Here is a 13,257-nt window from a genome sequence, read left to right on the forward strand (position 1 = left end):
AAAAGAAAGACAAACAGCACGTGTAATTTATCGTTTTATATTTGTGGGTAATATGTATATTTGCTTTCAAGGAACTGGCTGTGTGAATTATATCTATACGAATTTACATCTATTTCGCGTGGAACCTAGCCGTAATGAATGAAGAAAAGCGTACCGTGACGCAGTGGAGGTATGACGTGTCAGACTCCAGTAGTATTACCACGTGTGTGGCCAGGCGCGTGGAATACAATGGAAGTTATTGACATACCGCGTTCAATAACAAGCATGGAAGACGTTGCGAATATATATTCAGATTCGATTCGTTAAAAACGAATGGAATATCCATGTATTCCATCGTCGTTTTATTAAAATCTATTATAGCGATATATACGGGGAAAGAAAATATTTCTTACTGGAAAAAGAAACTACCCTTTAGAGGTGCATTTCTTAACACCCTCTTTCCAAAAGGGGTAGGTATTATAGGGGGGTTCTATTAGTCCTCCGAAGTCGAGGTTTGGGTCTTTCTGGACCCAAGCGGAACTCCGCCGAGCGTTGTATTAAACAGTAAGACAGAACTAGGAAAAATGAATTACTCTAACGAAAAGAAAGTCGTCTAAAAGTAGAATAGTCGCTACGGATCAAAATATACCCAGGCACCGACCCTTCAATATTCAATAAACATCTATAATAAATTCTAAAGCAACCCATTGACTACTTCGCCTCTTTTAAATTCCTAAATACAACCCCCTTTTCCAACCACCCCATTCTACACAATCCTCGCCCATTCCACTCCTAAGACACCCAATTCAATGATTCAAACTAACTCCTGAATTTTCGTGCACCTCGACAGAGACCAAGACAACGCAACAAGCAACCCTAATTTCCATCTACATCCATTTACCACCCTCCTTTTGCCCAAAGAAGAGCGCTTCTAGTCCCGAGCGTGGAAATCGTCATCTGTCTCGTTAATGCGAAGAAGAAGAAGAAGAGAATGTTGCCTCTACTGCGCGTGGAAGGTTAATCCATTTCCCGCTAGTTACCCTCCACGTTTGAGAACCGTCTCGACGAGAGGAACTTGACATTGAACCTGCCGGCCACGCACCCACACCGGCGCAACGTTACGGCCGGGGCGGAAAGGTACTCATTACCTCAAATGTATGCAAAACACATGTATGAGGCACGGCCGTGGAAAGGATTAGCTGCGCATGGGCGTCTCTATGGAGACGATTGACTCTTGCCACGACCTCTAGTTGTTTCTGCCAATCCATTACAGCATTATCACGCCGCGACGAGGAAGCCTGCCCGTGAAAGTTCCGACGCGGAAGCCTCGCGGTACCAGCCGCGGCTTACGTATCCACGACACGCGACCGAAACGGGGATTCGAGTGGACTCCTTCTCTGTGACCGATCACCGTGCGCGGCCGCGCCAATAAGGGAGCGAACTTTCGGGGCCGAGGATAAACGTTGCTCGAGGAGCTTTCATTATGTAAGTTCGCGCGGATCATCGGTGAACGACGTCGCGGTGGCACGGGCAATACCAGCCGCTCTACGTGGCAATGAACAGGCTCGAGGGAACTGCAAACACAATTCTGACATTCGTGCCGCGACAGGGAGGGATTATTCAAGGCTCTAAGCCGAGTGATATGCTGCCCGTGTCGAGTGATCTTTCCGCTCGCGTACGCTATGTTTCCTGGAGAGGATAAACTCGATCGATTTCTCTTCGATACAACACATCGGCCGATATTGTTTTCCCCACGAGCTTGCACGCCACTTGTCGCTCCGGGTGCTTCGAAACTTAAAGGAGCTTGCAAGTCCGCCGAGCTCGCTGCAGCTGGAATTCGCCACTCCCCGGGGAACGTGTGAACAGGAATGATCTCCTCGGGAAATTAGATAGACGTGGGTTATATGTTTCCGTGTAAATAATCGAAGGTTGGGGGGGAAGCAGCGTGGGTTTAAGTCAGGCTTGTTGTATGTTTCTGTTGCGTCTAGTGCGAGGCGTTACTATGCTGTTATTCGTGAATTATTTGCTTTGCAGATTCCTCGATGGTCAGCTGGCGGAAGTGTTAGAGGTGTAGAGAAGGTGAACGTGCTCTTGGCTACGGATACTAAATTATGTGCGAGAAATCGTCGGCTACATGTGGTTCCTGTTGCTGTCGACTTACATCCTGAAGATTTTGCTGAGGAAATTTTGCCCGCTCAACCTTGTGCACGTCGGATTGCTGCGAATCCCGCCTGAATTTTCTTCGGGCCGTCGCTACCCTGGGCCTAAGCTCATATTTCACGGCTGATCGACTAATGGTTCAGTTATATAAAAAACGATAGCTGCTGCGGCTGAGGAGGGACTTAAGGGAGTGCAAACGCTTTGGAGAAACGAGTATCGAAAAGTATCGCGGACGCAAGGGCTTCTAATGTGAAAAGTACACCCACGTAGTTCTTCGAGGAGTCTCAGAGGAACGTGTTCGGGAAAGTGAATCGGTTAGTTGGAAGCATGTGAGTAAATGGCCGTGAAAGGATCTTACCATCCTTCGAACGACCTACTATGGGCATCTGCCTGGACACTGGTTAGTACCTACTGCGAATTTTTTTCTACCTAAATGTCTTTCCACTTGCTAATTGCACTTGCAGTTGCGTGGCTCGAATTACCGACGTTCGCGAGAAAATTCAGTGTCAATTTTAATAGAAATCGAATTGATAACACGAATTGATAACATCTTCGACTGTGCGATTTGTCAGAGTTTAAAGTTGTGCAGAGGAATTGATTTCTTACGCTACACTGAGTAGCGACCATTTGCAGCCTGTTATCAAATCAACATCGTAAAATAATTCAAGTACTCGAGACATTATTTTAAATCCCCCTCGATTTTTGCTGAAAGATGTGTCGCCTCAGAATGTTAAGTTACGATGTGATATCAAGACACACGTGTGACCCACATATGTATACCTTGTACTTGACATTACACATATTATTCGATCAATAAGTCTTCCAACGATTTCCCAAAACAGGAATAGAAACACATCTTTACATCAAGTCACGTGTACACGTCGATATAATGAACAAGCAGAATTTGTCTGTTAAAAAATAAGTAATTTTATATAAAATATCTACACACAGAGTGTTTCACTGCTGGCATTATAAGTAGGCCTTTAGGGATATATTTAAAAGATTAGACTGACATTTTCCTTCTCTTTCATTTATATTTGATTTTCATCCTCGTTTATCGTCAATATTTTTTTTTTGCTTTTCCTCGACAGTAGAGAGTAATTCACAACCAGTTTAATTAGTGAAATAATTCCTTTAACAAAATTACGGTTAATATTAACTGTCACAATTGGCGATAGTTAATTATAAAATTGAAAATTCAAGAATACGAGATTGAAACATTTCTCCCTGTTTCTCAAAATCATTTTTCTGTTAACTGGAATGCAATATTTATTTTTAACATCATTATTATTCAGTTTTAATATTTTCTTCGTTTAAAATTTACCATTTTATAAATTAAAGAGCACAGGTACTCTGTCAGTTTACAAACCGATTCCCAATCACATTTTACGTACAGTTAATATTATTGCTAAATTCAGAGATGCAAATGAGCCCTCAATTCTTAGAAATACCTCGATCGTCGAATAAATCGAAAATTAATAACACTAAAACACATATTGCGACTTACGTAATCGACCACTATCTTCATTATAAATTCTTGTATAGAAGCAGTGCAATTTATTATAGGGCCAAAAGTTTTAACACAAACAACCATCTTAATGACTGCAAAGAAAGTTCTGTTGGTATGAGTCATGTAGCAGAATCAATATTGCAAGTACCTTCACGACACTTGTCGTTAGCTAGTCATACGTGCTGTATACCCGTTGCTTCGGAACAGGGAAAAAGTACCAAAGGAGCCAAGTCTTGACCGCGCGAAGAAAGTTTCTCCGGGCATAACCTCAGTTACATTGCTACAAAATATTTTACAAAATTCATTATGCAATGATGGCTCGATAAACTATACTAAGCAGAGTCCTGAAAAGTAGCGCGTCCTCACGGAATTCAATAAATTTCCTGAGTTTCCACGGTCTCAATGCCAAACTAAAACTTAAAACTTTGTAAACTATCAAAGCAGTTGATGAATAAAAATTTTGAATCCTACCCAGAGGAGACTCAAAGCTATTTATTTTTATTGATTGGTGTGGAATGTGGATGACCATTAGAAAAGTACTTATGTAACTGTTTAGACAACCGTTAAAAAATTTTGACTTGGATGAAATTATAACTTTTGCTACAATGCCCTGATTACTAATATTACTATTAGTCAATTAACACTGAGTTTTGAATGTTTATAAACATACTGACAACTACTCGGAGTATTATTAGAATATTATCTTTCAATTATTTTCACGATTTAAATTTAGATTCAATGAAAAGTTTGTAATGTTTAAACTAATTCAAAATTTTAATAGCAAAATAATCACATTGGTCACGATTTGATGACTTTCCTCCTTATGTAGAAACAATTTTTCATCGAATAGCTGCCACCATGTATTTCTTCATGTAAATGCTCGGACATCAGACCCGTTTCTGTAGGCTGTAGAGTGAAAAGAACAATGCGGACAATTTGCACGTGCATTTTAATCGATATTGCAGAAGTAACGTTACACTATGACATGGTACTTGTATCGTCATCGTATTAACCTTTGTACACGCGTTTAGATTACAGTTATGGTTGTGTTCCTCGTTCCCCTCAGCTACCACGGAAATGAATGATTCAATGAAAACATTTTAAAACTTAAAAGTAAATGTTATCGGCGCACCGGTTCGGTTTATTTTAAATAAAATATTTACTTACTTTTAAAATACTTAAATGAGTACTTTTATCTTAAATGAGTACTTTTTATGAGTACTAAATCATTTTATTCAATAAAAAATTGTTTGGAAATCAATGGTAAACATGGATTTGACAACATCACGTTCACTTTAAAAGCAGCGTTGGAAATTTTCATTTATGTGTCACAGATATTAGAAAACACCCGTTCATAAACACTTTTAACTAACGTTTACAAAGAATTCTAAATCGATCTACGATATTAAAGCTTCAAGTAGAATATTCAAAGCTTCAGTGCTTAAGGGGTTAAATACACCTGGACAGTTTGACAAACTCTAGTTCTGTTTCCCTTTTGCATTTTCTCAAAATAAAACCTCTCGAGAATCAGTTTTCTAGAATATTACTTAAAAATCTGCATTTCTTAGAAAGTTATGGATTTTTAAATGAACCAACGAGCACGCGATACATTTTCCCGCGCACCTCGATAGATGCACTTTTACATGAAAAGAAGCTGGATCGATAAAAGTTAATTGTTCCATAACAAAAAGTTCCGACGTTCACATTCTTTTCCAGGCGTGTTTACGACTAATCGGTAAAATCAATTTTCTCGAAAACGAAGCTTCGCGCGGAACAATTTAATTCTACGCTTGCCATTAATTTTTACAGTACAAATCGCTCTTTTTCGATTATCCCCCAAATTACACCCTGCCTTACATAAGTAAATAGTAAAAGAAAACACGACACCATTGAAAAAGAAGGAGATAAACAGTGGTGGCTAAGAAAACTTGGGAGCAATGATTGTGGAAAGTAATCTTCCCATTATCATCTTTGCCCCTTAAGTAGGCAATTTGTGTTGACCACACGTCTTCGAATGTTCGTACGCAACGAGCATATTCAGGCGCACATTTTCGGCTCGAGTGTCCCACCCTCTATTATTTTAAAGTATTCACGAGGATAATAGTTATTTACAATGAAAACTCGGTTGCAGATCAACAAAATGGATCGCAGGTGTTCGAGGAGGCTGATGCTCGAAGTGCAGGAAAATGGAGGGGAGAGGCTGGCCTCTTGGCAACCCCTCCGAATGGATCTTTTCCACAACAGAACGTTGGTCCAGTCAAATTCGAAGTACCAAAAGTGCCAGTCATATTTGTGCTTGGTTTGTATTCGATTATTAATTTTTAAGAAACGTTTTCCATGTAAAACACCAACGAAAATTCGACAGAGTTGCTTGCAAATTTAAGTGAAAGTGGTTTTAGTTTAGTACAGGGTGGGAACTCAAAATTTATCCCCTTGAAATATAATTGTAAAGGTTTCTATGAAAGTTTAAGTAAAATTGCTGCACGAGTGTCGAATCACTTCGATTACGTTTAACAATGTTTTAATATTTTTCAGGCGGCCCCGGTAGTGGAAAGGTGACACATTGCGATAATTTGATGCAAGAAAAGAAGGGCATAACACATATCAACATGATGGACCTCTTGCAACAATACGCGTTAGGAAATGGTATGCAAACAATAAGTGAATAATGTGACGATAAACCAATAGCCTAATGAAAAAAATCTGCATTTGACGTAAAATTATCAACATTATATGTTATTAAAAACAGTTTTTAAAACTTTGTTAATATTAGTTGTAATTTATGAAGCGTCTTTAAGCAGTTAATTTTATTGTAAGAGCAAATAGTGACTTTTTATAGTGAAAATAAAAATGGACATAGGTAATTGAAATAATATACAAATGCAAATTATTTCTGTTTGCATATAGGTAATGTTCACGAGTAAAAACAATATTATATGCACATACATAGTATTTTGTATTCTCTAAAAATTAATAAGAATATTATAATTCTTTTTTGAAAATTACACGTAATTGTTTCGGCTGATATTTATATATCTAAATATTATGTATTTATTTTATAGACATGCAAGATTTCGGACAGCTCAGCAGTAAAACTGTCGCAGAGGTCCTCATGCTCGAAATAAAAATGTCTCCAGGGTCTAAAGTCTTTCTCGTCAGTGGATATCCTCGTAATATGCGGGACGTAGTCGAATACGCCGAAAAAGTGAGTCATTAGTCATTAAACTTCTCAATCCACTTTGCAGTAGTTTGAAAGTAATGAAGTACTTTAAGTTCCTCTGAGAATTTTTAAAATATCAGAATAATTGCACGAAAGACACTTCAAATTATGACACAACAAATCCATCGCTCCTGATTAAATTATAGCAAAACTCCACAGGCTTTCAATGTTACATCACCCTTTCTAAATTTCAAGGATTATTAAAACATTTAAAGGAATTTTTCTTTCGCATATATTTTTTCCTACTGTAAAAGAAGGTTCGGTTGAAAAGTGAAAATAAGTAAAAAATCTTTTTTGTCATTAGTCAAGTTCGTAATTTCCTTCATTTCTAGTATCTTTTCCCACACTTTCAACACCATATTATTCTCCATTTTTTAAATTCTTTTTATTCAAGAAAATTCTTTAAATTCTTTTTAAAAACAAGAATTATGAAATAAAATTACGACTATGAGACTGAAACTTCAGTGTCTGACTATATGTATATGATAATGATTAAAGCGATAGGTGCATAGAGAGCAATAAATGCAACTTTCCTATCACGTACGTTCCTATAATCGAGAGTTTAATCGCAAGGTCGCTGTTCTAACGAAGAAAAACTGACCTGAATCGAAGGTGTCCAAGCAAAATTTGTATAACTTCCTTTCTACGGCCGACTGACCTGTTCTATTGACCTGCTGCTCAAACACGTATAAAGTATACGTCAGTCACAGATCGTGCATCATGTTAGAACATTATGATTGATTCCTACGGTCTAAGCAACTCGAGAATATTCACTTTGTTGATATTGTACAATAACTGCGGAGTATATGAAAGAAATAACATTTCCCAATTATCTAACAGATCAAATTTGTTGGCAGAAAAATTTAAAAGACGACTGTGGAGAGAAATGTCGAAGAATATTAAGAACGAAGGGAATGTTTAAAAATAGTAAATAATTTAAAAAAATTAGGAGGAAAGTTTGATACCTATAGCTTGAAAAATGTTCATTAAAACTATCTCTTATGACAAAATTCCTCCTAATTCGAGTTAATAATTTCAACGATGATTAGAAGGTTCTTTATTTCGATAAGTTGTAATATTTTATAACGGAAAATCTTAAAATAGAATCTCTACTTCCTTCAGAGTGATTTCAACTCTTTGAGCAGCAGTTTGATTTTTGCAGCTCTTGCTTTTTAGTCGGCTTAACGGATACCATTTACGCTATAAATTCTGAAGCCAGTTTTCGAAATATCCCGTACGCTTAAACGAATTCAGAAGAAATATATTTTCAGATAAAAATCGTGAACGGCGTGATCCTCGTCTCCTGGAGGCAGGAGATCCTCGAAAGGCAAATCGATTTTGGCGCGCAGCTTGGGCAAGTCGTCATCGAGCTAGCGAGAATGGAACTTTACAATTTTTATAGGAACGTTATGCCCGTCGCGGAGTATTTCGATCAGAATGGAATGTTATTAGAGGTAATTAAACACCTTCGTGCATTCTTAATCAATTCGGACATCTTATTATCGTACTATCACGCATGAAATGATCTACTTAATAATTTAGTTAGTTATCAATCACTATTATTAACAAATAATTCGTATTTATTTATATTAATAAGAATGCCAGCTATTTCTAAATAATAGCGATCGATATTCAGATAATAAGTAACTAAATCACTGAGTAGATAAGTATTTACGCGATAGTACTGTATAAAATATTTCAATCGAGACAAGAATTCGAAGTAACTGTTATGTTTAATAATCCATGTAATTGCAATATCATTATTTATCCGCAGGTAAATGGAGAAAGAAATCCAAGCGAGGTTTATGTTGATTTTCGCGAAGCAGTTTTCAAGATTCTCGGCCTATCGAGTGGCGGAGTGAAAGAAAATAATGTTCCTCAGTCATTAGAAGCAGAAGTATGTTGTGTTTTGAAAGTAACGCCAGTGATTATTATTTTTAGAGTGAACTAACTATTTAAATACATCTTTCTTTAAATAAAACCTCCTTCGAGTACCTTTAGATATAAAATAGTAAAAGTGTATTCATAATTTAATAATATACAAACTCTCGTGGAATAAATTGTAGGTGGAAGTCGAAAGGAGAAAAGAATCGATTTCAAAATCACCACTCTACAAAAAGGAGGAGGTAGCGGAAGTTCCTCAACTACCTGTTCCGATGAACACGAAACCTTCAAAAACTGCAGACAGAACTAGAAAAGGACTACCTCCGTTCATCTGGGTTATAGGTAAGGTTTTCTAAATTGCAAAGCAATTGTATCTCTCTTTTCGTTCGCAACTCCTAGTTCTTCGATTTACAATAGCTTACTCCATTGTACGTATAACAGAAATTTATCTACCGATTATCTAAAAAAATAATTCTAGTACCTGCCATATATATTTCCCTTGATTACTTTAAAACTAAGCAATATAAACGTTCCCCAATTTTTTCCGATTGAATGTAACTTTCTATCTATTCTACAGCTATTGAAGCACGGAAATTAAATTCGGAAAATAAGAATCTGACATTTCCAACTTCTTAATATGAGAATATGAAATATTATGGGGTATTAAAAATACTGAAAACAAGTCAGGCGTAATTTTAAGATTCGATATGAAAATATGAAATATCGAATCTTAAAATTACGCCTGACTTGTTTTCAGTATTTTTAATACCCCATAATATGAATACTATTTAATGTTAAACTGTATTGTACTATTCATATCATTTTGAATGTTATTTCCAATAGGTGGTCCAGGAAGTAACAAAGAAAAGTTATGCACCCAAGCAGTTCGAAATATGCCAGGTTGGGTCCACGTGAGCATAGGTGTGTTGCTCAGAACACTGGCGTCGCTGAATACTATCGTGAAGAACGCTATTGTTTCTGGGGAATTAGTCCCACAAGACCTCGTGATGCAAGTAGTGGAGCAACAAATAATATTAAACCGCGACACTGATGGCGTAATAATAGACGGCTATCCAAGAGACATAAACCAAGTTCAAGAATTTGAAAATAAGGTACCTACTACTATGCCTTCAATCATGCTTTACTAGAAATTTATTAGCGATACCGATTTCACGTAATTTTCTAAATAAAAATCGCAGTTACTTTCACGTTTCTGTACTAATTTTAATTTACTATTTAGTGAATTCATCAAATTGAAATAATCTCGACTTTTAGTTCGGTCAACGGCCACCTTTAGTGCTATTGGATTGTTCGAAATTGCAACTTGGCAGGGGGAGGCTAGACGACAGTGTCTCAGCGTTTAGAAAAAGATTGGATCTCTTCCGCGAGGTGTCGTTGCCCATGTTGAAAACGTTGGATAACGGCAAGCGCTTAACAATTGTAAGTATAGCCAGGAAATATACTGCTCGACTATATTTTTTATCGATTGATCAGAGATATTCGTGGAAAGTAAATAGTGTATCATCTGATGGCATTGCTGTAAATTATCTGTTATTGAAAGTAGATGGCGTACTGTTTCAAGTTTAGGAATCGGTAAATAAGTGGCTGTTGAAAGCGATAATCTTTAACGTAAAAAAAACTGTGTCGCAATAAATTAGCCCTCGTTATAAGTTTTCCAAAGTTGTACGTCGCGTATTCAAATTGTTTTCCCTGTCTTCCTTACTTCTGACGTGATTTTTAAGAATATTGTACATGGCTTTTCTTGGGTATTTATTTTTTAATTAATTATGTATTCGCCAAAAAATACTGTCGAGTAGTACATGTATACTCAATCCGATTATTCTTTTTCATAGGAACTAAAAACATTTCTAACACTTCGCGAAATAGATCTGTCACTGTATTTCCATATTAATTACGCGAAAGTAATTAAATTTTAAGATTCCATCACAGTGTAGAATATTTTTAGAAGTTAAACGCAGATCATTGTAGAAATTGTATTATACAAAGTACAAACTATTCTTTCTATTATATTAAAGATAAGAGCACACTAATTTCGAATAACTAATCAAAGATACCCTTGAATACAGATCGATGGTGACACAGACGTACCAAGCGTGCAACACGAATTTGCAGCAGCGCTGTATCAATTAATGACTCAATCGCGGCGAATCGAGGAGGACGATCCACACGGCCCCGAGTCACCAACAGTGCACGAAGCCGAGAGTAATACCAACTCTACCCCAGCGACTCCCAATAAGGAAGACCAAACGATCATAGCAAACGGCATTTCGAAGCCAATAATCGAGGGAAAGTCCAATGTCGAAAAAACGGTAAAGTCTACCGAAGGTTTAAATGGACTAAGTTTGCGGGGTAAGTGCCTTTTTTAAAAAAAATAAATAAATCTTAAACTTGAAAATGCAAACATATCCTTTAGACACTTCCCTTTACAAACCAGTATGATCATCTGTAAAAGAAACTCTTTCACCCCCTCATTCGTGACTTCTCCAAGAATCATCAAGCTCCTTCTATAAAAATTGCTGAAAGGTGGAGTGCGTCGAAGAAATCTGATTGATGGTCGTTTCTGTAATTTAGGAGCAGCGCTAATTGCCAATGGGTTGAGGAATAACGCGAAGCAGACCCAGAGGAATGGCACCACCCGTGTGCAGAACGGCATCGCGAACGGCGCGGCGCACATGTTGCAGAATGGTGTAGCGCACCTGGCGAACGGTATCGCGTCGAGTAACAACAAGGTCGCGCCGGCGGTGCAGAATTACTTGCCCAATAACGCGAAGGACGCTGTAAGGAAGATGTACAACGAAGTGGAGGGGTATCAGCAGAACCTGCACATGTAACCGTACATAAGAATCAAAGCGTCCAAACTATTTTTAATATCGCCCCGTCTTTTTATAACGCTGGTGACGCCGATAGCCGATGAGAAATTGGGAAAGCACACAAGGTCCCTTCTGACGAAAACTTATACAATTCGAATCGTGCCTTGAGACGACTACGACTTAAAATAGGGTTAATGGAGGTTGTTAAGGAGAGCCAAACGCGAAGTCGGATTCGCGGGGGTAGAATAAGTAATCGAGTCTAGCGACGAGCGTTATAATAAGTGAGATGTCGAGTGGAACGCTGAGGCATGGGAATCTCGAGACTAATTATGCTTAAGAGTATTTCGAAAGGGATGAGTATTATTTATTTTCTAGGCATCGATTGCATGAAATAGGGTTACAAATAGTGAGACGTGTAAGTTACAGTGGCGTTAACATACATATCGTTATCTGATCCGACGGTAGATCACATCGCTCGTTTGTGATAAGATCGAAGATTAACCGAAGTTTTCAGAGAGTACAAATCGCTCGGGAGAAGTACCTTAAAAGATTTTTTCTACTGAAATGTACATAGTGAGCCTGCAGCATCTTCTAATCGAGTAATCTGACGTGTGACCATTTTGGCTGTAATTACGAACACGATGGACTTTTATTAATTGCCTTGTCTTGTTGCAAACGAGAAGAACGTAAACGAAAGTTTATTTTTCTGATCGAAGTTTATTTATCTTCAGAATTCACCAAGCGAGTATTATTATTTTATTAAGTATCTACCTACGACGTATACTATATGTGAATAATTTAAATTTGAGGTGAATCGAAGTTGCTTTGGCAGCTTCATTAAGGAGCCGTTCATAATTATGTCGTAATAAAGTTATGTATTAAGTGAATAAGTTCTTACACTTAATTTCAGTATTAATTTCTTGGTAATTTATCTTAATTTTTAATATGTAACAATAAAAGTGATCATTTAACATTTTTGGTTCACGTTATTTCGACGTCCCTGCAATTCGCGCAAAGCAGCCTGTTGAGGGCGCTTCGAACCGCGGAGCAAGACGAACAGTAGATGGGCATGTCAAACTCTCGCTCTGAACAAGTCACGCGTGTACAAGCACGCAACCCTTTCAGCATTTCAACACACTTCGGAGTATTTCCTGAGTTGGACGCTGTTCATGAGCAGATGCCGCTGCATTCGGTCTTCAAATTATGGGTCGGTAAGTGCACATTAAAGTGCTCCCTAGCTGAGGGACAAGTAGGGACAGGTGCATCCCTCCTTTGAACACAACTATTTTTGTATTCTTGTATGCTGCCATAGATGTAAAGCATTTCTATATGGTAAGCTGTAGCTAATGGACCAGAACTGGTCTACAGTGGTATTCCCATAAAAAAAAATTATAGTTCGGTAACACAGTTTAGGTGGCGACACCACCGACGAGGTATAGACCTGGTCTGTGTTGGTAGGTCTATTCTATACCTCGTCTGTGCTTTTGAAGGGAAAGCGTAACCCTCGGTCGATAGTACAGAGAACTAAACTTCCTTTCTTAAATTATTCTTCACCCTTTTATTGTCTATCGATATAATCCCTTCCTGTATATACGTTTGATAGCTTCATCGAGAACTTTGTGTGCCCGTCTGCAGGTGGTTGATGGTAGTTCAAAGCCCCGCCATTACGCTAC

The 13,257-nt window shown here is 37.8% G+C and overlaps 1 protein-coding gene across 3 annotated transcripts; it reads left to right on the forward strand.

The window, feature by feature from the left end:
• Positions 1-1,259: 1,259 nt before the first annotated feature.
• LOC143369940 (adenylate kinase isoenzyme 5) lies at positions 1,260-12,559 on the forward strand. Of its 3 annotated transcripts, none has more exons than XM_076814452.1 (12): positions 1,260-1,464; positions 2,014-2,539; positions 5,781-5,948; positions 6,185-6,295; positions 6,712-6,854; positions 8,141-8,323; positions 8,644-8,766; positions 8,936-9,095; positions 9,597-9,865; positions 10,029-10,193; positions 10,841-11,123; positions 11,346-12,559. In XM_076814452.1, the coding sequence occupies exons 2-12, from the start codon at positions 2,518-2,520 to the stop codon at positions 11,603-11,605; spliced, it is 1,887 nt and encodes a 628-aa protein (XP_076670567.1). In that variant the 5' UTR covers positions 1,260-1,464; positions 2,014-2,517; the 3' UTR covers positions 11,606-12,559. The 3 variants fall into 3 exon arrangements, with proteins under 3 accessions (XP_076670567.1, XP_076670568.1, XP_076670569.1); XM_076814453.1 differs by lacking the exon at positions 1,260-1,464 and adding an exon at positions 1,588-1,946; XM_076814454.1 differs by lacking the exon at positions 1,260-1,464 and adding an exon at positions 1,588-1,874.
• Positions 12,560-13,257: the final 698 nt, after the last annotated feature.

This window comes from Andrena cerasifolii, chromosome 6 (assembly GCF_050908995.1).
Source record: "Andrena cerasifolii isolate SP2316 chromosome 6, iyAndCera1_principal, whole genome shotgun sequence".
Classification (NCBI taxonomy): domain Eukaryota; kingdom Metazoa; phylum Arthropoda; class Insecta; order Hymenoptera; family Andrenidae; genus Andrena; species Andrena cerasifolii.